The sequence below is a fragment of the Cladophialophora psammophila genome (assembly GCF_000585535.1).
Source record: "Cladophialophora psammophila CBS 110553 chromosome Unknown aczJe-supercont1.3, whole genome shotgun sequence".
NCBI lineage: Eukaryota > Fungi > Ascomycota > Eurotiomycetes > Chaetothyriales > Herpotrichiellaceae > Cladophialophora > Cladophialophora psammophila.
In genome coordinates this window covers 864,504-890,253 of record NW_006912924.1, presented here as the reverse complement: position 1 = coordinate 890,253, position 25,750 = coordinate 864,504, and the positions used below count along the sequence as shown (strand labels likewise).

General features: G+C 52.4%; 7 protein-coding genes across 7 annotated transcripts; 2 read left to right on the top strand and 5 right to left on the bottom strand.

Moving 5' to 3' along the window:
• Positions 1-88: 88 nt before the first annotated feature.
• On the bottom strand, positions 89-1,135 carry A1O5_02507 (uncharacterized protein; the record flags this gene model as incomplete). The annotated part of the gene is made up of 1 exon (XM_007743122.1): positions 89-1,135. One exon carries the CDS (start codon positions 1,133-1,135, stop codon positions 89-91), a length of 1,047 nt encoding a protein of 348 aa, XP_007741312.1.
• Positions 1,136-1,747: 612 nt separating this feature from the next.
• Positions 1,748-2,743, bottom strand: A1O5_02506 (uncharacterized protein; the record flags this gene model as incomplete). Its single annotated transcript, XM_007743121.1, has 1 exon — positions 1,748-2,743. The coding sequence occupies one exon, from the start codon at positions 2,741-2,743 to the stop codon at positions 1,748-1,750; it is 996 nt and encodes a 331-aa protein (XP_007741311.1).
• Positions 2,744-3,513: 770 nt separating this feature from the next.
• A1O5_02505 (uncharacterized protein) lies at positions 3,514-4,005 on the top strand (the record flags this gene model as incomplete). Its single annotated transcript, XM_007743120.1, has 1 exon — positions 3,514-4,005. The coding sequence occupies one exon, from the start codon at positions 3,514-3,516 to the stop codon at positions 4,003-4,005; it is 492 nt and encodes a 163-aa protein (XP_007741310.1).
• Positions 4,006-4,348: 343 nt separating this feature from the next.
• On the bottom strand, positions 4,349-5,014 carry A1O5_02504 (uncharacterized protein; the record flags this gene model as incomplete). Its single annotated transcript, XM_007743119.1, has 2 exons — positions 4,349-4,839; positions 4,915-5,014. The coding sequence occupies 2 exons, from the start codon at positions 5,012-5,014 to the stop codon at positions 4,349-4,351; spliced, it is 591 nt and encodes a 196-aa protein (XP_007741309.1).
• Positions 5,015-10,823: 5,809 nt separating this feature from the next.
• A1O5_02502 (H+-transporting ATPase) lies at positions 10,824-13,996 on the bottom strand (the record flags this gene model as incomplete). Its single annotated transcript, XM_007743118.1, has 4 exons — positions 10,824-12,545; positions 12,600-13,235; positions 13,291-13,514; positions 13,576-13,996. 4 exons carry the CDS (start codon positions 13,994-13,996, stop codon positions 10,824-10,826), a joined length of 3,003 nt encoding a protein of 1,000 aa, XP_007741308.1.
• Positions 13,997-19,807: 5,811 nt separating this feature from the next.
• Positions 19,808-21,194, top strand: A1O5_02501 (uncharacterized protein; the record flags this gene model as incomplete). Its single annotated transcript, XM_007743117.1, has 3 exons — positions 19,808-19,993; positions 20,044-20,097; positions 20,145-21,194. The coding sequence occupies 3 exons, from the start codon at positions 19,808-19,810 to the stop codon at positions 21,192-21,194; spliced, it is 1,290 nt and encodes a 429-aa protein (XP_007741307.1).
• Positions 21,195-22,652: 1,458 nt separating this feature from the next.
• A1O5_02500 (uncharacterized protein) lies at positions 22,653-24,185 on the bottom strand (the record flags this gene model as incomplete). The annotated part of the gene is made up of 1 exon (XM_007743116.1): positions 22,653-24,185. The coding sequence occupies one exon, from the start codon at positions 24,183-24,185 to the stop codon at positions 22,653-22,655; it is 1,533 nt and encodes a 510-aa protein (XP_007741306.1).
• Positions 24,186-25,750: the final 1,565 nt, after the last annotated feature.

Genomic DNA, 25,750 nt, shown 5'->3' with positions numbered 1-25,750 from the left:
CGCCCCCACATTTACTGCGGGTTTCTGGCTGTACTTCTATTGACATGTTCTTGATTTCAGTCATCCTCGAGCGACCATCAGAATCTCTTCACAAATTTTGTTTCGGCGGATGGACAGGGCCAGGCTCCCCAATGAGAGTCAGGAACGATTCATGCACCTCGTCTGTAAGGTCACTCGCCTGCAGACTTCTCTGTCTCTTCGCGAAAGCTCTCCTTGAACACTCTCTCGTGATGGCACTTCCACCAAACGCCGCCAACAAGAGCGTCTCCTCTCGACTCATCTCCTCGCCAATGTCCCAAAGCTTCTCATGATAAGCTTCTCGCCATGCCAGTAATGTGCCTAACGAACCCGTCAGGGTATCACCCTGTCCACCAGACCGCTTCAAGCCACCTTGGAACTCGGAGACCGTGGTATCGATACCTTGTGATATGTAGTCGACCGGGCCCTTCTGAACGATGCAGACTCCGCCGAGTATCTTGGAAAGTTCCTGGCATGCCTTCTCCGGATCCCCGCCGCTCTGATCCATCCCTACCGACTTAGCTAGACGGCCGAACTCAACCACATTAGGAGTAAGAATGCATTCCTTGTGTCCCTTGATCAGACCCGGATCTGTCTGAACTAGCAGGAGGGCGTCTGCATCCAGCACCATCGGGATAGGGGGATTATGCTTTCTCGCTGCGGCAATGACAGCCTTGACCTGCTTTTGCGTTACAATATCTCTTCCCAGCCCGGGCCCAATGACCAGCACATGCAACCTAGGCAACATATCTAATATAGGTTTGGCCAGCTCTTCCCCTGAGGGTTCCTGTTCCTTCTGTGCCTGCGATATAGACGCCGTGGACCTCAGGATCGGCGAGACCATCAGGTTCGGCGAGTATGACTTGATTGTGGGTGCCGCCGAAGGTTCGCAAAAGACGTAGGACATATCACAGCCGAGCCGTGCAGAGGCCATGGCGGAGAAGTATGGTGCACCCGTGTAGTCTGCACTGCCGCCGATGACAGCGACTCGGCCGAGCTGGCCCTTGTGGAATCTCTCCAGCATAGGAGGCACCAGTTTGTGGACTTTGCCCAACATTGCACGCGCTGCGGCGGACATGTTGATCGTGGAGCCGTGATCTTCTGAATTCGGACTCATTTGGCGAGAAGGAGTATGGGGAGGGGGATAGGGAGGTGAGGTAGCTGCTTCAAAGATACGCGAGGCAGATGAATTAATTCTTTACCTAGCGCGGCGTGGAGAGGGAGGCATGCAGCCGATGAGGTTCGGCGGTGATGGATTGATCGCATGTTTCCAGTTGCGAGATTGAGAGTGATGTCAGAGAAAGCACATACGTTGGTGGCGTCACGATCAATGCGAACGGATGCAGCGTCCGAAGCAAAGCGATGGATGGACCTGGCAAGTTGGCTAATCTTTGTTTCTATATCCACGAAGTCAGTGTCACATGAACTCCATCCCTTTCAAAACTCGTCGAGGTTCTCGGAACGTAGAAAACCTTGAGTTGACTCGAGGAAATGTTTGGCCTCTGTTGAACTGCAAGCTAGGCTTCGGAGTCAAAAGTCGCCGAGGGGTCACCAGGGCTGAGCTAGATTGCCAGCCTTGTCACCTTCGGACCAGAGGCTAGCTGTCAAATACGAATGACTATTACCTATATATCCTCTTCACGGAGAAGTGGATTTTGCAAGTATCCTAGTCTATCTGCCACGGGCTTCCTTCATCTATTTATATCCTCCGAGACGCTCTCTGCTTGCGTTAAGCCTTTGCAACTACCTCGATGTAATGGCCAGCCAGGCTCACAACCTGCTCCTCGAAATCCTTGAACTTGATGCCAAGGATGTTCTCGGTCTTACTCGCGTCAAATGGCATCGGCAGTGAGGTCTGACTGCCACCAAGAGGAAACACACCTTTCTCCACAGCTGTAGGAAAATGGTTCTTGACGATGTCGATGGTATCATCCCATTTGATGCCGTTCACGTCGTAGTTAACCCCAAAGTTTTGGTTTCCTTGAATTTTAGGATCCAAGGACGCAATATGGACGTAGGCGACATCGTCAACATGGCAAGTGGCTGCTGGCATTCCATTGAGATTGTGCATTCCCAACAGCGGAGTAAAGGCAAGCGCATTTGAACCAGAGTTCACGGCTGCTGGAGTGGTTGCAAGCTCGTTCTTGCCAATGACAAAGGTCGGCATGACATTGATCACGCGAAAATGGGGATTTTCTTGGGCTATGAAGTCTCTGGTGCGGTTGTAGGCGAGCTTCTTGCTCGCCGCATATGCCGCGAAAGTGTGAGGATATGGCCCACGGGGATCCGGTTCAACGTTGTCAGCGGTATACACTCGCGGCTCGGGTGGAGAGACAGCCGCAACAGAGGAGGTGATAACGACTCGTTTGATCGAGGGCTCTTTGAGAGCCGAGCGGAGGATGCTCAGCGTGCCCCTGATAGCAGGTTGAATGATATTGGCCTCGTCGTCATCAGAAGGTCGTGCCAGAGGTGATGCGATGTGGACAATGTAGTCCACACCCTTGACGGCTTCATCAAAGACACTGTCCTTCTCGATGTTGGGGACTATGACAAACGAAAGCTTATCGAGGTACTGCTGGGTGGATTTGGCAGCCTTGATCTCAGCAACCTTGCTTTCAGATCGAACCGCAGCCCGCACTCGGTAGCCTTTGGAAAGGGCCTCGATCAGCGTACGATAACCAACATGACCTGTGCCTCCAGTCAGAAGTATGAGCTCGGTAGCCATGCTGGGAGTTTTGTCGGTAGGATTTTAAGGGGGATTCGAGAATAATGTGATAAGAGCTGTTAGCTGTATCGTGTGCTTCTGATCTGTCTTTGGGAGTGACTTAAGGATCGAGGGAAGAACAGATCCCGTCGTTTATATCCTTGTCTTCTACCTCCGTTGTCATGTACAGTCTCGAATGCCTCCAAAAAGCCACGCATTTCAGACACTTCCACTCTTGATGAAGCTCCACTGAGTAATCACAGTATTTGTCGTCTTTGTGGGATGTTCAGTGCGTGTCCCGCAAGTGCACGGCCGAGAGAAAAGATCTGTATTGGGTTACGACCTCCGAACATTGTCCCAGAGGGCCGTTTAGCAAGCCAGGAGAACAGCGACCTATGTCAAATTGACTTTCCCTTTTCCCAAGCTGGCCTTCGGTGGACGCATATTGATGATCCAGGGTTCTTTTCCATTGGAGAAGACTTGAGGGCAACATGAGTGTTTACTCATCAGGAACGAAGAGATGGTGCAGAGCTGCGACGAATTGCGTACATGGCTTTCCGAGATGCTTGGCGCCCGCGCTTTGTCAGCTGCGAGCAAAGCGAGAAAGTCCCAGGTCGCCAGTTTTGGTCACACTTTCTGCGCCACGCCAGCCTGGAATACTCAACAAAGGACTTGCCGAGGGAATCCTGTGCTCTCTGCCGCTGTGTAGCCGGGCAAAGTGGCGCGTCCTCCGTTGCTCATCGACGACACTCGGCCGCAGAGTCTCACATTACGTCTATCTATCGCCCGTTATGATTCAGCAGCGGGAAATCGCACGGCTGAGAGCCTTCCACGCTGCCCATTTCTCCGGCCAACCAATCCCAGACCTGGTAACTTGTCAGCAGAATCCCGTGGACCACACCGAATCCAGCCGTGCTGCTGAGGCTATTATTGGCGAGGAAAACCACGACGACGACCGTGGTCTGGGATATTATGAGGACGGCGCGAAAAGGACGTTAACAGATGATCAGATCAAGATGTTCCGCCATTCCGAGATCCAGCGCTTACTGAGCGAGAAAAGAGCAGCTAAGGTGAAGGAAGAGACAAAAATAAAGATGAAAGAGAGCAGCGGCGCCAGCCCTGTAACACGTGAACCAAGGAAACGGCGATTTGAAGACGAGCCAGCAGCAACCCAGTTCGGTGTCGATACTTTGACCTACGATGAAGAGCCAGATACACGGGCAGCATCAATACCCGTGGAAAAGAAATTCTTGTGGCCAGTCCTTGGACAGAATTCAAAATGACTTTGTTATGGCTATCACTGGATCACAAATGCTTTCGTTGATAATCACCTAATGAGGCACTAGGCGCGACAAGATGCGTCAGGATGACAGTTCTGGAACACAACTTGGTATGTAGACGTTGTTTCTTTTTTATCTATCCATGGCCCAGGTGATGAAATTTGTATCATCCTTAGTCAAAGGTGGGTGCCGAAAGCAGTCTCAGCTCCGCTTGATGATCGCTTTCGACAATGACGCCCACTCTGCAGAATTAATCTTCTCTCTGATCGTGGTTTCTCCATGCAATAATGATCTTGAACGTCATATTGGACAGCAACTGACCGCGTCTCAATACAGGGTGCCTTCTTTATCCTCCACGGCGACGGACCTCCTCTGTTGATTTTGAGGGCGTGCGCTCAAGCTCAGTGGACGCCTTGCGCTTGAGGTTCCTTTCGTCATCTCGGGCAAGCCTTGGCTCTGTCCGCGCCTGTAGTCCAGTTGGCTGTTCTGACTCGTTCACTGGCTGTTCTGGCTCGTTCACTGGCTGTTCTGGCTCGTTCACTGGCTGCTCTGGCTCGTTCACTGGCTGCTCTGGCTCGTTCACTGGCTGTTCTGGCTCGTTCACCCTGATGTCCTCACAGGGTTGAGTTCTGAAGGACAGAGATGCCTGCGAGCTTGGATCCGGCAGTGTGGCCGTTCCAGCAGGAAAGCACTGGCGAAGGAGGTCTCGGTCCGCTGAATCAGCATAATTAGGAGGCTCATTGTCGTAAGATTCCTCGCTGCCGCCGTCGCTTTTGTCGTTGCCATTGGTGTCGCGAACAGCTAGGAGGACGTCATCGTCGAGGCTGCGTGTCTCAACTGAAGAGCGCCTTGAGCACACTGCAGTCGGTTGTTAACCTCAAAAGCTCTGAGACCGGACAAAACTCCACCTACCACGAGACCACTCCTCAGAGTGATCATCGTCGGTTGCTACGACAGCCTGCGGTGGGTCCTTCCAATCACAGCCGCCCATGTTCGCCAGGTGGTCAGTCATGGCAGATGCTGCAGAAGAAAGTCAATATTGGGAGGGGTGTCTAGCTGGCTGTGAATCCGAAAGTTTAAAGGAATTACTACTGTGGCCGGGTTACTTATATCCAAGAGAGAAACGTTAATTTTTGCAGGCCTCACCTTCCTCCTTGAACAATAACCAACCAGAAGGATTTCAGGAATGCACTGCCAATGTGTCTTCATTTGAACATCATTCACACCGCTTTATTGCAACGAGATAACAGTTGGCCACGTTTATGCCGACGCGCAGGATGCAATGGTAGTAGAGCCTGCCTGGGTCATTCAGGGGCTTGGACGCTACTGCATCTCCCCAGGCTCCGGTGCCTACAGGGTTGAATCACAACGGGGCGCATTTCACCTCCAGACACTCTCGGGGCTGACTACACCACGGTCTCCTTGTTGAGATGGAGATTTCAGGTCGCCTAAGAGATTCCTAGGCGTTCTATTGTCCATCTCATCGTCACGTTACCAGTGGACCATGATGCTGGGGTTGCTCAACCGCTTCCCGTGGCGATCTGAGTGGGAAACTCCCCCCATCACAGCAAGGACGTGATCTATCTCTTCAGCCCCTTTCTTGCAGGGTATTTTCGCGTAATGGGGTCATCCGGATCTTATCCACCAGCCCTGGAAGGAAGAAAATCCCAACAGTAAGGAACCATGACATCCCTGGCCGACTAGCCACGGGCGGCCCTTCCGTGAACGCAATCCCTATGCTGGCCAGGGATAGCGCATAGGAAACAAAGGCAACACTTCACCTACTATCTCTATTTAGGATATCGTGCGCCGTCTGTGCTGTCATGCCATGCCACCTCACGCGAATTAGTGCACACCCTCCCCCAAAGAAACAAGAGGCTGTCACCAGTGAGTCTGTGACTACTAGCGAAACGAGATGTGGGTGGGCTTCAACCCTTTTTTTTCTTTCGGGTAGCAGGGAGCGGCCGCAGCGGCATCGGCAAGGACGCCATGGCGTTTCTTCTCTCGACCAACTCCTTTCGAATGGCTCGAGAACATTCCACAGTCTCTACTGTAAGATCATGCGACGGGCCATTCTTGGTGCCAAAATCTTGTGGGGAGGGGGGGGGGGTTGCTCTGGCCGCCAAACAGGTCGTTGTGTGGCTAAGCGCCGAGGCTGGCTTTGACCATGGCCATCAATCTGGTCATGCGCTAAGACCTCGTTTTCATGGTTACCGTTCAGTCGATTGAAGACACGATATCATCTCATCGTGCGGAAGTTGAAATATGGATGGGTGCGATCGTGCGGCCTGGCTCTTGGTCATCGAGAGAAACAAGAGCGGTGAAAGGAACCATTTTCGGATGCGGCCAGTGGCCTACAGGGACGGACGAGACTCCTGTGATGATTAACCCAGCCCCTTTCAAAACCGGTGTACTAGTTGACTCCAACCCGGTCCCTGCCTTATCCTGCCATGAAGCGATCGAATTAATCGGGACGACCCGTGGTCGTGTCACCCTCAAACTCGTGATTTCTCTCGAATGAAGGTGCGTGGAGAAGACGCGGAGGACCGCTACAAATTACGCACACTCACAGATTTGGGATGATTATGTGCGTCACTGACTGGTGTTGCTGGGCCTAGACGTCCAGCCTGACCCTACCCTAAGCGCACTGCTGCATTACTATCGGTGGCTGCATGGTTTCTGAGTAATGGTATGAGATATCTCCTGCGCACAACATTTCATGTTTGCAGAAAATACTATGCTTATGGCTCTTCATCGGACCCAGCGGGCTACATAATGACGAACCGTCAGGGCGAAACCGTGGTTTGTTCTGCACACGCTGCTTGAACCCTCTGTTACCTATATTGCTGAAGTAGCAGCAAGCCTGGCCGGCGTGACCTACTGACCGCGCTGACGGAGGCTGGCGGAGGCTGGCGATGGCGTCTGCCTCGTGGATCCATGCGACCTTTGGACAGTCTTCCTCTTGGGTGGGTGGATCAAAAAGATGGAATGGCTTTTGCCTGTACCTGTCCGCACCTATGATGTACCGGGCCGCCAACCCTTCCAGGTATTTCCCGCACAGAATTTGGTGACCTCCTGTGAGACCTGGTGACCGCCTAGTGCAGCTCCGCAACAGCCGGAAGAACAGGACTGCATGACCCCTGCCGTGCCATGGAGCGGATACAGCCTCTTCATCACATCTCTGCGCCTGGCTGGGGCAGACTGCGGGATAACCCTGATCGATGTACGTGCCGCTTGTCCGAAAATGGTCACCTCTATGGACACAGTTTGCAAGCAAATGTTTCAATTCAGTCAAACTAGCAGCTTAACGGACGGTTTTTGGGGAGGACACAACGAGTCTGGGAAACAAACCCAAGAGTCTAACTGCTCCGCTGCAATAACCCGCGACTGGGGAGTTCGAAATTAGGGCCCAAGCTGAGTGTCTTGTCCTTGGGATCAGTCCCCCAATGTATACGCGATTCTGAGTTGAAGACGCTTACAAAAGCTCATAAACAAAGTCCAAATTTCATTTTACGACCGCAAAGACCACCAGATCCTATGAACTCTGTCGACACTTACATCTACCCTCTAAAACGCTCCGAATCCCCCTTTCCTACCCGTGGATGTTGCGTGTCTTGACGCAGACTGCACCTTCTCTACTAGGTAGTATTTGCCTCATTCTGAGCCTGACTACCCGGTCACCACCACTCTGACGCGACCATGCAAAAATTCCTTCACGACGCGCCAGCAAGCGATCAGACACCAAAAAAGACATCTGTAACTCCAAAGATAACACTGGCAAGACTAACAAAAAAAAGGGATCAAAAGGAGGACTGATCTCACCGGATCCTGGAATCGAACCAGGGGCGACTGTGTTTCCCACATTGAAGCCATCGGACCGCAAGTATGAGAGACAGTAATGTTAACCGCTACAACAATCCGGTTTTCGGTTGCAGATCTTGTGCTTCTGGATTGTGCTTCTGGATTGTGGTTGAAGAGTGGGAGAGTTCTGCTCATATACCCGAATTTTTGTTGGACCGGGACTTATCGTCACTGGCGAGATTCAGACCTTCACTGGATGTTCATGCTTGGTTCAGTGAGTCATCAGTGAAGTTTTTGATGTCAAGCATCCCTCGACACGTCCATCCGTCTGCTAATGTAACGTGTTCACAGCTCAGCAGCTATTTCAATCCCGCGAACCCTCTTCAGCGTCGACCTCGAGAACACTCTCTTCTCTTTCGTCGCAAGAAACACCTCCTCTGTCTGTCTCACCGTACGACGGACCGGTCCGTATCTCTTCTAATCTCCTAATTCTCTCGAGGCCTCAACAGGATACGACTACAATGAGGATGGACGAAAAGAGCAGGGAATGCAGTCGTGGAGGAGGGCCATCCAGAAATAACCCCTCTACCAACCAACCAACCAACCAACCGACCGACCAACCAACTAACAGTGCAAAGTGGGCGATCATGCCACGCGGAGTTTTCCCGAAACCTATATGGAACCGCTATCCTTCAGCTGGCCCAGAGAGGGCGAGGCTGCAAATCCAAGCCAGACGCTACTTTTTGATAGTACAGATTCATGCTAAGCTTTGAAGGAGCGAACTCCACAGCCCCATACACGCTAAATGCAAACGTTCTCTTTGGACAGAATCCAAATTGTCTGGCTACGATGACTCCATGCTTGCTCAAGTGTGTTGTCGTCCAACTCAGCATGTTCGGGAACGCCTTCTTGGTAGTAGCGACTGTGGAGCGGCCCTGGCGCCAGGCTGAAGCCACTCCTTTGGAGATACAACTCTGTGGAAAATATGCATGGCATGCTACTATGGTCAGGTCTCACGCCCGAGCCTCAGACTGACCTTCTGATTATGCATCCGGAGTCGAGGCCAAGGGCCCAAGCTTTACGCTGAGAATGCCAAATGCATTACGTCCTCCAAACCAGATCCCTAGATCAACTCCAGGAATGGCGACATTTCGTCGGGGATTGGGCATCCACATGGCAATATCGATCAATGAACACAAGGGTAGCTGTCTTTGACGTCCGTGGTCCACGCCTTTTGGCATCGATATTCCACATTGTGCAACACAACGATAAACACAAAGTGCACGTGGAAAGCACAAAACTTCTAACCACCACTGCATTAACAATGTTAATTTACCAAAAAATAAGCGGTAACAAGGCCGCCCCCTCATTCCTGTCTTGTTATGTGTGTTTGGTTGATTGGTGGGTTACTGGCTTGTTTAGCCTTCAACCGGCATCGGAGTGCCTCGTGCAAGGCTGCAAGGCTGCAAAACCAACAACACACGAGGCTGAACCTTACGCCTCAAAGGGGGCTCTGCCACGGTCCACTTCAGGCAAGGCGGGCGATGACTTGCAGACACTGGCTCGATATAGTAAAGCCACGAAAGGGGTTTGAGACCCCTAGCAGTTGCGGGGAGTCGAAAAGGTCTCTGGCGCTGCTCGGTGGCCGTCATCCAGTGAGTTGTGATCTGACAGATGAGAAAGGAGCAAAGCCGCGTGTGCCAATCCTTGGCTCGCATTGTGCCCTCTCCGCTCCGTTTCGCCACTCCGGGATGTTCACCGCGGTTCGCGAGATGTTGGTGTTTTGCCACAGCTGTCAGATGTGCCCGCGCTTCGGGCCCTGCAGGAGAAGTGCCACAGGCACAGGCACAGGCACTAACGGGTCCCGGTCCCCGGAAGAGGAGCGGAGCCAACAGACGGGATGACCGGAACTGTCTATGGGTAATATATACACAAGTATGTCCAGGTTACGAAGCCCCATGGTTGGATGATGCTTCGCTGGTGGCGCCAGGCTGCGTGCCCCTTATTCCATCCACCCTTGCGATCATCCCTTCCGTCGCGAACGGGCCCGTTGACGACTGCTCAGGAATAGTTCACCAGGCTTTGGAGATCCCGTGTGTGTGTGTATGTATGTATATTCTTCCATGGTGGGCCTACACGCATGAGCAAGTGCGCGAGCATGTGCATACTGCTACGCAGGCATCAATCATGCGATTGGTTCTATGTGAAGCTCCTCCAGCTCCTCCAGGCACAGACAGAGTGATGATGCCTTCGGTGCCCATTGCGTTCATCACACTCTACATCTCCGTGCGCATTGTTCACCTATGCACACGGTCTCTTCCAACTCTGGCTCGGGGCTGAGATGAGATTCGTTTGTAAAACGATTGTGATTTTCTTTCTGTGGTTTGGTCTGCATCTATCCGTTTCTGCATACATGGGGCCTTCGCATTGCAACGCAACGCATCGCATGGCGTTCGATATCGACAATGAAAAAGTAACAAAGAAAAAGGTATTGCTAGTAATTTCAGGTTCCTGAGCCCCAAACAAGTTCGTGGACAAGGCTACAAACAAGAAACAAAGTCGATCGAGAGAAGTGCCTGCTGGCAACAACACGGACGGCTGAACGAGGCTGGCTTCTGGAGACAAATGCGAGGCGACAACCTCAAATCTCGACCCCTGCTCCTTTCGTTCGCGTCCTGCTTGGTTCTTTTTCAGTTTCCCGGTGTTTTTTGTCTCTTTTCTTCAATGTTTGTGTGCCGGTGAAGGCATACATATGTCATGTTTTGTTCCGGTTGGGATGGATATTCCATTGAGTTTTGTTCATTCCACACAACACAATCCCATTTGTAGCTTGCACGAACCCATTAGCTCAGATTATGAAATTAACAGAGAAGATAATATCTTCTGTGCAGTGCGACACCACCCTTCACCCCGATTTTCAGTGCCAGACGCAAATTATCTTCATATCCTCTGCACCTCAACAATCTACTTCTATTCCTCTGCAAAACAATTAGTCATCATTCTCCGGAAAAGGGGTTGGTTTAAAGCTCACCTTCCTCCTCTCCCGTAGCCTTGCTGCCCAACACCCATTTCGACTTGCCATGAACATCAGTCTCGTGCTCGAGAGCGACACGGCTAAGGTGGGAGATGATGTTCTCCATGGTGGTATCGGCGTGGCTGCGGGTTGCACGGCCGAGGTTGTCAATCCACGACAAGCTGGTCAAAACGTAGTAGACGATAGCAACCACAATAGTGACACCAATCGAGTATCCCCAGATGACGACGACTGTGACAATCGAAGTATCGCGGCTGTAGTTGTCCTGGGTAAACTTGTCGGTAGGAATAGTGAAGAGTTCGTCCTTGCCACCGGCCAGCCAGCCAAAAACACAGAAAAGAGTGGATAGAACGTCGACACCGAAGATAGCGCCAACGAGCTTCCAAGATGGCCAGGTCTGTCCTCCACGAGTGACGAAGATGAGCCAGTTTTCAACCAATGAGACTTGAAGGAAGAGCATAAGCTGGACATTGCCAAAGTTCTGAACAAGACCGCCAGAAGGCAAGTAGAAAGAACCTCGGATAATCCAGGTGGACAAGGCCAGAAGGATACCAAGGAAAACCGAAATGACCCAGATCTTAGGCAATTGCCATTCGACAGGTCGTTGTTCATAGTGAGCGTTATCGTAGGCAACGGCGATGGTGGCCAAATCAGCGAACAGGGCCAAAAAGACAACCAAGTCGGTTCTGATAGTTTCGTTGATGATGATCATGGAAGTGGTCAAGTACAGCTCCAAGTGCAAGCAAAGAGCGATACGGTATTGGACGTAGGCCTTCATTCTTTGGAAAATTTGACGGGCGACCTTGATGGCATCGACAATTGTGCTGAGACCGGGAGCCAAGAAAACTATATCGGCAGCGGCTTGGGCAGCTTCGGTGGCACCTTCGACAGCGATACCGCAGTCGGACTTCTTCAGAGAGGGAGCATCATTGACACCATCACCAGTCATGGCAGTCAAATGGCCACGTTGTTGTAGCATCTCGACGACCTGGTACTTGTGCTCGGGGAACACTTCTGCGAAACCATCGGCCTTCTCAACAAGATCGTACTGAGTGGAACCGGCAACACCGCCCGCAATGAGACGCTGAGAATTGTAGACCTTGGTACCGAGGGCGAGAAGCTTGCAAGTCTCCTTGGCAATGGCAATGGCGTCACCAGTCAACATTTTGACACTAAGACCGAGGTTTTGAGCTTCCAAGATGGTGTGGGCAGTATCTTCACGAGGGGGATCGAACATGGGCAACATGCCAATGACCTTCCAAGGCTCGTCACCTCGCTTGGAGGCAACACCAAGAGATCGGAAACCACGACGAGCAAAGTCGGCCGCAGTATCACGGTAATGTTTGGCAGTAGCTTCGTCACATTCGGCAATGGACAGAACAGCCTTTGGCGCACCCTTGCAGAAAGACCACTTCTCGCCCTTGAGCGTGCAGACAGTGGTAATACGCTTGGAAACAGGGTCGAAGGGGGTGAATTTCTCGGTCTTCCAGCCTTGTTGCAGAATCTCACGGGCCTTGGGGTATCTCTTGAGGGTCAGAATGGTGATCTTGTCGATGGGATCAAGGGCCTTCAAGTTGTGAGATGAAGCAAGTGCAGCAGAAGCCATGAGCCAGTTGACATCTTCACCCTCGGCAACGTAGGGCTCACGGATGGTCAGTTGGTTGGCGGTCAAAGTACCAGTCTTGTCAGAGCAGAGCACATCGACACCCTAATTTATGTTAGCTGCGCGGGAAACGACAGAAGAAGGGGAAAGAGCACTTACAGCAAGCGACTCGATGGCAGTCAATTTCTGCACAATAGCCTTTCGTTTGGCGAGATAAGCAGCTCCGACAGCCAAGGTAGTGGTGGTGACGACGGGCAAACCGACTGGAACACCGATGATGAGAAGAATAAGAGCGTAGTGGAGCAAGTTGACGGAGCTGTTCTCAGGAGTCGCGATGGGGATGTTGTGGAAGAAACCACCGATCCATGCAGCGAGAATGAAGAAGACGACCAAGACGAGCAGAGCCGTACCGATGGAGTCCATGACGGCCTTGAAATGACCTTGGTCGGTGGCACCCTGGACAAGAGACGCGGTCTTGCCGACGAAAGAGCCACGAGCAGATTCAGTGACGACAGCATAGGCCTTTCCTCGCTTACAACCGGTGGTGTAGTAGCAGATATCGCCCATGTACTTGTCGACAGCCAGAGACTCTCCGGTGATGGCAGACTGGTCGGTTGCGACAATGGAGTGACCAATGTGGTGCTCCTCGTCGTCATCCGAGTCGGTGTGGTTCTTTGAGTGGTATTGTTCGGGATCGCTGACCATCTCCTTGTATTCCTCGAAGCCAGCCGGGTTATCGAAGTCGCAGATCAATCGGCATTCACCGGCAACAACGGAACCTTCCTCGAGAATGAGCTAGATGGACAGGTTAGTTGTCATCGGCTAAGAAAGACGGGGACGAGAAACTCACAATGTCACCAGGAACAATTTCGCGAGCCTTGATTTCTTGCATTTGGCCGTCGCGGATGACCTCGGCCTTCATAGCAATGTCACCCTTCAAACTAGCGACGACATCGGCAGCCTGCTTTTCCTGATACCAGCCGACAATGGCGTTCAGCATCAAGATACCAATGATGACACCAAAATCAATCCAGTCACGCAAACCAGCAGCGAGAAGGACAGCAAGCTCCATGACTACACCGAGGTCAGCATCCTGATGTTTTCCACACTTGGAGAGACAAGGGCTGGACTATACCGTAGAGAATAGGGCCTCTGAAGTAGCCGATAAACTTGAGAAACATGTTCTCCTTCTCCGTTGTCAACTCGTTGTAGCCGCATTTTCTTCGGCGAGCCTCGACCTCCGCAGAGGTCAGACCTGTTTTGATGTCGGTGTTGAGCCATTCCTCAGGGACCTCGTAGAGATCCCCTGGTCCACCAGTAATGCCAAAAATCCTCTTGTAGAAGGGAACTTTCTTCTGTTTCGTGGCATCGCCGACGTCTTCACCGGAAACTTGGGAGGGAGCTTTGGAGAAGCGACGATCTCGGTAGGTGGAAATGTATCGAATGAGGTTGGCATACTCGCCCTCATCTTTGTCGGGATCCCATCCGTCGGCGAAGGAGATTCTCTCCCGCTTGGGATCACCGTTCTCGAGGTCTTTGTTTTCCTTTTCCGCCATGGTTGTTGACTTTATGGAGTGGAGAGGTTAGTATGCAGGAAAAGAAAACAAAGAAAGAGGAAGAGAAGGGAGGACGACGACGACGACGACAAGGTCAGGCGTGAAGACCAAGCTGAGGGAGGAAAGGAACGAGAACTGGAGCTTGCAGCGTGCAACCCCTCTTTAAAGGTAAAAGCAGTTCACAAGATGCGAGCGAAAAAGAGAGCAGCGAGCAGCTTTGGATGGCCCGTAACTCACCTCGACAGGTCCGCACGGATGAGAGTGTTGACTGGCAGGCTTGCAGGGAACCAGGGCTCCACCAGCGATCCGTCAAGCCGTAAAGCTGCGATAGCTCGGTCAAGGTCCTAGGCGTGGAACCTGGTTGGCTGCTTAAGCTTTCCCTGAGCTTGAGGTCAGCGAGCATGCCGTGTGAGCCATTTGATAAGGGTAGAGCGAAAAGGCGAGAAGACGCGGTCGGGCAGCGGTAACGAGACGAGACTGGCGGTACCGAAAAATACGCACCTGGCAAAAACTTTTTGGCTGACAGGATTGGGGCGCCAGCTAGCAAGAGTTTGGGATGGCTTTGGGTCCTCACTGGTGAGTTGGTGACGCCAACCTAAGCCAGCCAGGGCGGGGGGGTTCAGGATGGAGTTACTCAAAGGTTGCAAGGGTGTGGGATCAACGGGGAGAGAGAGAGGTTGGGATTGGTCCGGGTAGATGAGGACTTGCAAGGAACAAGAGGAAGAAGAAGTTGAGAAAAAGGAAGCAGAGCAAAAAGAATCTCCGCACATCCTTATCGCAAGGTATGTGGTGAAGAGAGTTCAATCCAGTTGGTACTGGCCTGCACCTACGGGGACCTACAGAGGACGTTACCGGCAACTACGGGCACGCAGGGGCGCCTACGATACCCCTCTCTCCCCGCCAAAGTGATGTCGAGGGCGCTGTCCTGAACTCCGGGTGCCTCTACAAGGCCTGGTGAGCCCCTACATTTACAAAGCCCCAGGCCCCGGCACTTGCCCACGGTCACACCTGGAGCTGCTTCTGCTCGCTGGTGCGCAAAAAGGGCAAAAAAACCCATTAGTGGGCCATGCCGCTTGTCTTCTACCTCCTTTGCATCTTCTTCCACCACCTATGAGTGCAAACTTGGATCCGCATACACCGTTACTACCTAGGTACCTACACACAGGACAGCCACCTATCTAGCTGGGCTGCTAGTTATCTCAACAAGGTAACAGGTGAATGGCTGCCCCAGAATCACCCATCCCACCATCTGCGTGGACATGAGTCAGGATTCAGGGCAACTGGTCTCCCATTGACCAGCACGATTACCTGAGCTGATTGCAATCTCGCCCCTGTTGTTCTTCTACTTCTGGCGGGTACAGCGGGCTATTTGATCCCATATGAACCCCCGGGATAATGGCTGCAGCTCTATTCCGACCGAGCTGTGAGAATGTGTACGCGTTCACAGGGAGTCGCAGTGCCAAACCACCACAAGAGCTTCAACGATGTGCCGCAAAGCGTGATTTTCGCGGGGAACCAGCGGTTGGTAGCCCAATGCTTCCCGCCTGAGGCCAAAGTACGGAGTGCGAGGACATTGTTTATTTGGAGCAATCCCATACGAGGCGTGGCATTCGTCATCAGGTTACTGTAGGTAGGGAAGTGTGATATTGTCTCACTGTGAATAGCCACCAGGGTTATGGTATCGTGGCCATTGTCTCTTTGTTGGGATGGCGTTCATTTTTGCCTCTGAACCGTGTCAAATCCTGCTGTTGATCGTCAGGCTATGCGGACACAACGGCAGCGCCCTACGAGGGTTACTGGGGATGATGGAACCTTGCATTCAAGTTCGCCATCTAGCATCTGGCATACCATCGATGATGCAGCAACCCCATGGACGACAATCCTTCCGGCCATCCTGAGGGTCCTGAGGGTGACTGAAAAGCGCTGTGATAGTGGCTTGCCCTCAAACTCGCTCCGGTGTCTCAACTGTCGCTTACCATCCCAAACTGGCCGCCTCTCCCAAGTTGCCGGGTTCTCCCTTCCTCCCGGGCGCATTGAAAGAAGAATGCCTCAGTCCGGAAATATGGCCTGGTCCAAAGTGGCCCACGCTGACTTCATTGCGTCGCATCCTTTCTGCTCGTCGTCACCGGTCCACTAGGAAGCTGCGGCATTGGCCTGCAGCGGACGGGGGGCTGCCTGTCAATCTAGCTTGCAATGGCTAACCGTTCATCGATCTCGCGGGCGTGGTCATTTGAAGGATTTGTCGTCGTTCACACGGTATGGCCGTGTAACGCCAATTTACCGTTACGTTCAGACGACGACACACCCATTGAACATTTTTTTTTTCAAAAGAGCAACAAAACATCGGTCCCAGCTCGATGTTTTTCTCCGACATGGGCACCCCCAGCTCGCGGCAGAACTTAATGACCCATGACACTCACGCCTCGCCGGTGGCACGTTCCTCATAGGCAGTTCGGCGCGCTGTGCGGAATGCCACGCAGTCTTCTGCATTGAGGTTTCCGCTTGCCGTCATCGAAGCTGCTCCCCGTGCTTCTGCATCCCAAAGCAGCAGCGATGCTACAGTATCTATTCCACAGATATCCGGGCGTGCCTAACTCGGCGATTATTCATCGCTTTCATAGCAGTACTGGTCTCCTTGTCGAGCCTTGTTTGTCCAAGCGTGGATGCTTGTTTGACAAGCCCCAGATCCAGAATAAGCCTGTTCGTTTTGCCCTGGTATGCCCGACTCCGCGAGATGCGCTTCCTTTTTTTGCGAGATTCAAAACAAAGTCCAGACCCACAGTTTGATTGACAGCTGGAGGTCATAAATTTCCACTACTGGCGCCAGGCGAGGCACAAGCGCTGGCTGCAGCGCAAGTTTTGGCCTAGCAAGGCCCCTAGATTGGATTCCGAGCTCCTCCTATCACGGATCATCAGGCTCGTCTCATGCAGCCGCTGGCCAATCCACTGGGCCCGAAAAATTATTATCGACATTGTTTGGGAGAATGGCAAACAACAGCAAATGAATGAAGAAATTGCACCGACTGGGATCCTGCGAGTCACGACGCTCAAAGTCCCAACTAATAGAGGCTCCCATATCTCTAGCCTGACCCTCCTGCTGCCCTGTGCACCAAGGTCTCCTTGTCTTTCGCGGTCACTAGTGGTTGATCACAGTTGATAAGTACATTTGTCTCGCTTTTTTCCCTCTCTGCAGGTCGCGCGCCTGTTGGGTTGTCCCTGTCGGAGCCTCGGCGCCCATGTTTCAGTGGATACAAAAGCTACCAAACTCATTTGCGCGTCAAGAGATTTCCCTCACACATCTACTTATTACACCATGGAGCCCACCAGAGGTACCCGTCAATAGTGTTATGGGGAGAAAGGCCGATTGTACGGAGTACGCACGACTTCGGTGCGCATTTTGCGCCGAGGCGACAGCATCGAGTTTCATTTGAGGCATTTTTGTCTCGTACTTGTGCACTGGCAAAAAGTCGGCCACATCCATGCAAACAACAAACAACTACCTACCTAAGTACGAGGTAATTGTGGCTCTTCGCATCCACCGAGAAAAATTGGAGTGTTGTGGACGCTGCGTTTCAGAATTTGTTTATGGGGTGCGACATCCGGCAATGCTTCCGACGGCCACGGCCATGGCCCCCGATGCATATGGCTAACCGACCGCTGGGTTTACCCACCTGCACCCGACATTCTTGAGGCATTTTCACAACCTGATGCAGGGCTTGGGTTGAATCAGAGGGTAGGATCTAGCAATGCGCTGTGACTTGGATAAGTGCCTCAAGCCTGGACTCAAGGCTGGATATTTGTCTCGAGTCTGTCTTGTCGTGAGACCCAAGACGGGTGCGGGCTTCGGCAACTTGGGGAAGGTCTTCGAGCTGCGCTGGGCGCGAGTTACTTTTCAGCGGGCGATAGCCGCAAAGACCATGACTACCGACCGCCCCTATGCAAAATGCTTCGGCCAACCGATCCCTCCCTGCAACGCGAACTTCGTCTCCAAAAACCCATCCCTGTCGCAGTCGACTCTCTGTGAAGGCTTTTGCAAGAGGGCGTCTCCGGACATGCCCGCGCCCCCAAAGGAAAAAAAGCAAGTTTATTCTTACAGACTTACAACGGGCTCGGGTCGCGTCACAGCACGAATATTACAGTACCTGTTGGTCCTTGAGCGATGTTCCTATGGGAAGTAAGAAAATGAAAAGCAGCATAATTGGGCAGGCCACACCGATGTCTCTGCCCAGAAAATACATGCACCACAGGACGGTGCAAATGCAGGATACAACTGCGGCAGCGCCTGGTTACTAGATCGCGATCTAACGACAACAGACCGATCGCCAAATTGTCTTCCAGCTACGAAGTCTGGGAACGCATTTCTCTCAGAGAGAGATCGGCACAGTTGATGATGATGTTGCTGGCCTTGCTCTCAACCGTCGGCTCGAATGACGTTGTAGACGCTGGTAAGGGCAATGGAGCAGGGGTAGCTTTGATGGAAGGCTTGACTTTGTGCGATCGTCACGTCCTTCGAGTCAGCAACTTGAAGGGTTGCCAGCGAGTCACTTTAGGTCACTTAAATTTGGTAAGTTTTCCCACCCCGCATCTCAATAAACTGTGCTATGTCTATAGCCCAGGCGGAGAAGGCCCGAAATGACGATGATGCCATCGACACCACTATGAAGCGAGCTCAACGGCGAAGAGCCACAATCAGGATTTGCGACTAGCACTTTGGTTGCATTCGCTGGATGCATGGATGCGAGGTAAAAGAAGGGACGGTAAGAAAAGGATCAACAGGGTGCAGGAAGAAGAGGACTTGGGGAGTTGCATCACTCTGCTCCCATGTGCCGGGGAATGAGGAGCGAGGGGCTGTCAATCGAATGATAGTCGGCGAGAATTGCCGACAATTTCTGAACGTCAGTTGATGGCATTTTATCAAAACACAGCACTTTGCCGTTGCCGGCTAAGTTGGACGACAAATCGGTGCCAATGCTACGGCCAGGCCCAGTCCCAGCCCCAGTCGCCGCATCCAAAGAGGAAAGCTGTCACGTGCACCGTGTCACTTGGACCCTTCGACGACACAGGCACCGTGAAGTGAACTCTGCCGCATCACCTGACATTGTCAATGGACTCTGCCGACAGAAGCTTGAGAAATGAGAACGGCATTGCTGCAGCGTACTGAATGAGTGGGAGCGGTGAGTGATGTTCGGGTCTGCTATTGCACTTTACCGACATAAGGCCAATCTGGGAGTTGTTGAGCACCAACTTGCTGTCGACAATATAAGTCAAATCACGGCAGGCGACATCAGTGAGCAGCGGCTATATGCAGCGATGAAGATGCAATGAGAACGGGGATTCTATTCCATGGCCCTGGTCCATCGACTTGATTGGTATATCTCTGGATGGGACTCGATATGGCGATATGGCGATTGAACTCCTGCCCTTCTCCTTTAGCAGGCAGATGAGAACGTTGAGAATGGATCATATCAGGCCAATTCTCTGTTCTTTGCTTCAGCTCCAGCGCGTGCCTTCCTCGCATACATTTGTTGAGCCTCGACGACGTGTTCTTGCTCCCTCAACAAATCAAATCGCAGGTAGTGTGACGTGTCTGCCTCCTTCTTTCTGCCTCCCTCTCACTGTGCTCCTCAACCTCTTCAACATTTCTTCTCTGAGCCTCCATCTCACTTGACCGTCACCTTCACTCTTCTGCTTCATCCTCTCTTCTCTCTCTAGACGTGCCAGCAGCAAACATCTCGCTTCGTGCTTCATCTCATTCCAATTCCACCTTCAGCTTCACCTCAGTGCTCTGTTTTTCCAATCCATCGTCTCACCATGTGGCTATACGCTCTCTTTCTCCTGGCTATAGCCCTTCAAGGTCTCTCAGACATGGTTCCACTGTCATCTACGCAGTCAACGCAGGGCTCTTCCAATTGTACTCTCACCTACATTGCTTCTCAGCCTCCCCAGCTTGGTCCCACCAGCACTGTCTACCAAGCAATCATGACAACCTTCTTATATGTGAGCCACGTCTCTTGTTCTGATGTCTCCCTATATACTGACGAGAGCAGGCTGTGGATTGTAGTATCTGCGCCGTCACAAATGTCCCAAGTGTTGATGTTCAGGTGAGGTTCAGCTCATTGTCCACGTTGATCTATGCTAACTTTTGCAGGGTCCTTTCACTACCAGATCTACCAGCTCGATGCTTACCGTCACCGAGATCCAATGCATTCCTGAAGGCACAGCCAGCACCAGAATGCACCATGCTGCCTACGACAATACTGCTGCCACCTCTCCTAAAACTGCCAGCTGGAACAAAATGGAAGACCTGAAGAAGTCAGATATCAACCGTCGCTCTGACCAAGCCACATCAGCTGCCCTGGCGGACCTGGCAAGCAGCTTTGCCAATGCTCTGCCTCCAGATGTTTCCCTGCTCTCCGGTGGCCTGAGGGACGAGTTCACCGACATTGCATCTGCCATGTTTGCGTTGAGCATCTGCGACTCCGGCATGGACCTGCATGCGGCCTGTGACCAGCTGAACACCGATCTGGTTGCGTACCAATTGTACCAGTCATGGTATGCCCCCAACAATGTCAAGTCTATCGTCTGCTTCTGTGCCTCTTACGGCTACGACTTTGACACCAGCCGTCAACAGCTGTATGCAAGCCTTTATGCTGCTCTCATCGGCATTCTTGCTGCCGCTGATATCACCACTGACCGAGGTCAAATTTGTGACACTCTCAGCCTCTTCAATCGGACGGGTCCCTCCTTGGGTATCGACACCTCACAGTATCATACCCTTGTCTGCAGCAATATCCCTACTCCCACCCCAACTACACCTCTCTGGTACGGAACAACTCCAATCGTTCCATATGTCACCAACAATATGACCACCTGGGGCACTTCAACTTCCTGGGCTCCCAATACGACTATTTCAGGAACTGGCCTGCCGGGCTGGAATGGGACAAACAACAGCACCACCTGGGGACCGCCCGTTTCTTACACTGGCACCATCGGCAGTGACTGGTCCATCACCATCAACACTCAAACCAATTGGACTGAGACCCAACCCACAGGAACAGGTGCAGCGTCCGATACCGCTACCGTAGAATCCAACAGCACCTTTATTGCTGCTCGTACACCACCGAGGGCCAATGCCATGCCATTCTATCCTGCCACCACCACCCCAGCACCACACCCGGGTCTTTTCAAGCGATACTAGATGCACAGCGCAGGCTGTAATGATTGTATCACAAGAGACGCAAGTGGGAGTATGATCCACGACCGCACTAGTAACGGACATGAAGCAACGAAAGATGGATTGAGACCAGATGGAATTGTGTCACTGGGAAGAGCAGAAACAACTAAAAACATTGTATGATAGAGTTTTCCAACGGAAAATGCGCTGTACAGATCATAGCTCTCAGTATGCTAGTGTTGATAATGTAATAATACAGATCTCGTTGTCAATGTCCCAGTTCCTGAATTCTTAATGCAGAATCGCGTTTACCTGTTTAACCAAATTGAAATGCTTTTCCAGACGGTTATAGTCCGAGCCAGGACTCCGCTCCAGACGACACAACTCTAGGTCCGCTAGCTTGGAGGCTCACGCGGTATATTCTTGATCAGCAACCTTGCTAGGTTACGGAGTGCTGAATCCTGAATGCTGACGGTAAGAGAAGAAGGAGAAGGAGAAGGAGAGGGGCTGTCCACCAGCGAGAGGCGCGGGGCGACGGCGCGGAAGAATATGCATTGTAGAAAAAGGGGACGTTGAATAGCGGTGAGGGAGAAGGGCGAGAGACGGAGAAGAGAGAGCAAAGGCAACGGTGGTTGCGATTGTTTTCGCCTGGGACTATAATGTGGTAATGAAATGATTCTTTTCAGCTTTTTTCTCGAGTCGTGTCTATCTGTCGTCCCCAATTCTACTCGTTTCATTCAATGCATTCCATTTATGCCATCCGTCGAGATCATCATCCATCATAACCCATTGCCTCATACACAACCCCCATTGGCAATCCCCCAGACCCATGCTCCTTGCTCTGGTTGCACCCTATTGCACACGGAAGGAACACACGGGGGGAAAAGACACACAGAAGCGGTTGGCCTTATCAATCGAAAAGGACCTCGAAGAAGAAAGTCATGACGATCATGACGATCATGAACAATTGACTCCAACACAACACCAGACACCGACGCTAGAACGCTGACAGGAACAATGATATGCTGGAGTGTTGGTGCAGGGTATGGCGGAGATGAGGCAAAAATGACACGGAAAACTGGACCGTGATATCGACCACATAGAGCCTTGCAGAGCAAGTGTTCAAATCATGCGGCACAATGTGGCAATATGTGGCGCAGATCGGTCAACGAAGCCCATAGATGAGTGCCAGGTATCCAAATCCACCAGGGAATATGAGATGCATCATTTTCGCTGACCAGACAGAGGAGAAGTGATGATGCATGACATCTTCTCGGGACAAGACAACTTCCATCGGCATCCGAAGATCCGAGAAAAGGCTGACCACCAAATGTGGCCACGAGGCTCGGAACACAAAGACAGTGGCCACCTTTCACTTTTTCTCTCGCCTCGGCTCTTTGAATAGAGCGAGAAGCCGCAGTCGATCGCCACAATGAGCTGATTCTTATATAGTTCGCTTCCTGCAGGATCCGTCGAGAAAGATTACATCGGTAAGACGACGCTCCTCCTAGGCTGTCTCTGGATGATTGGATCTTCGGGATGAAGCGAACTCATCGAACTGAAAGGACCGACTCCATTCCTGTCTTGGAAGACGCGGTTCAAGTTCATTGCAGCTTTGGTATACAGGACATCAATGGCCCTTTGGTCACGAAACGGGTTGGGCGACTTATCCCAAGCATGAGGTACCCGAGGGATCGTCTTGTGGTCGATTTGCTTGCCCAGTGCGTCTAGTCGTTCGGCAAACACCTGCCCTTCACGCAAGAGCATATCCCATTCGCAGAGCCACATCTGAATATCGCGTGGCAAGCCTTCACGGATCATTTCGTCGGGCGCCAGAGCCGGAGAGGCGTAAGGGCTACAGTGATCACCGTGCATGTCCGGAGCAGGCAGGTAAGAAAAGTCAAACAAGTCGGTGAAAGTCTTGGAGAGACACATCTTGGGATTGAGAGATTCCCGAATCTTGCGTGACCGGGACATAGTCCAGTCCAACAGCGGGTACCAAGCGATGATGGAGCGGATTTGGAGAGGGGTTCCTGTCTTCTGGCGCACCAGGTTCGAGGTGGACAGGACAGAGCCCGAGGGTACGGGTGTGAGGAAATTGTGAGATTCGTGGTGATGATCGTCGTGGTCAGTCATGTAGGTACCGTACGTGTCGATAGTATCGGCGCTATGCGCGGTCATTGGTCTGGAAAGGGTCTTCTCCAGCCCGTTCAACTTTCGATGATATGCCAAGCGCAAAGGAGCTGAGAAGGCCAGGTTTGCGCCCGCAGAAAACCCGGAAAGAGCAATGTTGGTTTGGTCAATATGGAGTTCCTCGGCGTTTTCGGCAATGAAGACGAGTGCTTCAACACAATCGTCCACGGGCGTGGGAAAGGGATGTTCAGGAGCACGTCGGTAGTTGACGCTGACGAAGATACAGTTCGTGTGCTGAAGGACAACCCGCGCCCAATACTGGTCATCTTGAGCATCACCTAAGCAAAACCCGCCACCATGGAAGTTGACGACCGCAGGGAAGCGGTAGAGGGGATCCCTTTGAAGGATCTCATCGTGTGCCGGGGGAAGATAGAAATAGAGCTCGATCGGGTCGGTCTCTGTCTCGATGCCCCATTTGAAGGCCGGTTTTGCGGGACGAGGCCAGGCCCAGCTATGAAACAACATGCCCAGCATTTCCAGGGCTCGCCACCACTTTGCCTTGATTTTCAGCCATCTCCTAGATGGGATATCCTTCGCAGACAGATGGTGGGACATGGATCGAGGTCTCATGGAAAACTGGCGTTCCTCCTCTTCATTGGAAAAGTTATTGGAAAACACTTCGCTGAGCATGTGCCCCGGAGGCTCGAGGGCGTGGCCACTTTCGGCTCTGTTGGCGTCGGTGAAGGCGATGGCAGGGTTCTTGGGCGATGCAAAGTCCTGGGCGTCAATGCTGGCAGCTGCAGGCTCTTGTTCAGGATCTGGTTCTGACTCGACGTGAGGTTTGGTTTCGCTCAACTGGATCTCTTCACCTGGTGGCGTCATGTTGAGGTGGGAGGGCGAGGGGGTCCGAGGCATGGTGGCGAGGCGAGCACGGAACAGTTTTATCGTAGAATAAGACCATCGAAGAGCAGGAGAGGAGCTCGAGGATAATGTAGATGATCGATCTTGCACTGTATCAAATATTGGACCGGGAAAATTCAAAAAGGGCTCATTGATAATGACGGCGTAAGAAAGCACGCAGGGACTCGCAAGCAACTGTCAGGGCGGCGCAGTAATGTTAGGCCGGGTGACCTGAACAGCGTCCAAATCGCAAAAAGAGCTGGTTGGGGAAGGGGATGCGTTTATCGCGGCTTGATTCGAGCGGGTGGTGGCAGGGTGTGTTGCGAGCGTGATATGCAGTGCGATAGAGGCACCAGAGGGCTGATGCAATGCTGGAACAGGCGTCGTGTTGCGAATCTAGAAGGTTTCATTCACGTCGCCGGGCCAATCTGCTTATCGGGGGTTCTCTACTGGGTATGACGCGCGGTGCCCAGTGTGGCTGTGGGCTGAGAGCTGTGTGGGCTCAGGCTTGTTACAGCAGTCTGGAACCCCGGAACGTCCTGGTTGTGCGTGGCCTTGGGCGGCACCATGCAGGGGATCGTGGGCCCTAGAGCACCTGAAGCACCACTGGGAAGGTGCCCGGGAAAATCCCAGGCGAATCATGAAGAGGCCCTGGGGCCCAGGCAAGCCGCTTAGGTACCTAGACGATCCGAGGCGAGCAAACCTTCTCTCGACCAAAATTGCCTCAGCGACAATTCTTTGACTAGGTCCTGGGTACACCCCTCGTGCATACCAAACATTCCGTACTCCCTCCAGTTTCCTATATATATATTCCCAGTCTCCATGGCGACCAGACGGGCCCTGGACGGGCCCTTCTACCACGTCATGTATGCAGCACATCTTTCGACACCGAAGCTTCCCATACCTAGTGCTCCGGCAAGGCTGTAACAAGTCCAGGTCCCTCTTCCTCCAATCTGTCAGCTTTGGGCGCCAGACGTGGTGCATCTTTCGTATCGTGAGTATACTTTCCGTCCTGTGTCTGGATGTACTCCCTATTGAGATGCCCCTTTTCTTGATATGGGTCCTCCACAGTGGTTCCTGACGCCTGACCCATCAGCCCGTCAGCCTGTTGCTTGTACCCTTTTATGGCTCCGGCCACCTCACTTTGCAGGCCTCGTGCGTCCTGGAACCGAGTAAGCCAGTTGCCATGCCCCGCGTGATAGAGTAAGAGTTGCGAGACGATCGGTCAACAAACGCCACACACATGGTTTTAAGGTCAACAAGCTAGAGAGTAAAGCTTTCTTGTCCCGTCTGTTCAGCTCTTCGCCGTATGTGGTGCGATTTCCGAGGAACCAGGTTTCTTTTTTCTTTGTGCGAGACACACCCTTCACATATATGGAGCCTCCCCGTCACGGCTGCGCTGCTCCTCTTCTCTCCGTTGCTGCTACTGCTGCTGCTCCCCTTTCCGATGTTAGGCCAACCCAGACTCATATAAGGGTCCAATCCCGGGGGTCTTCGGTGCCTCAGCACGAGTAATCATCAGGGGGCCAGTCCCAGGGCTCCAGAAA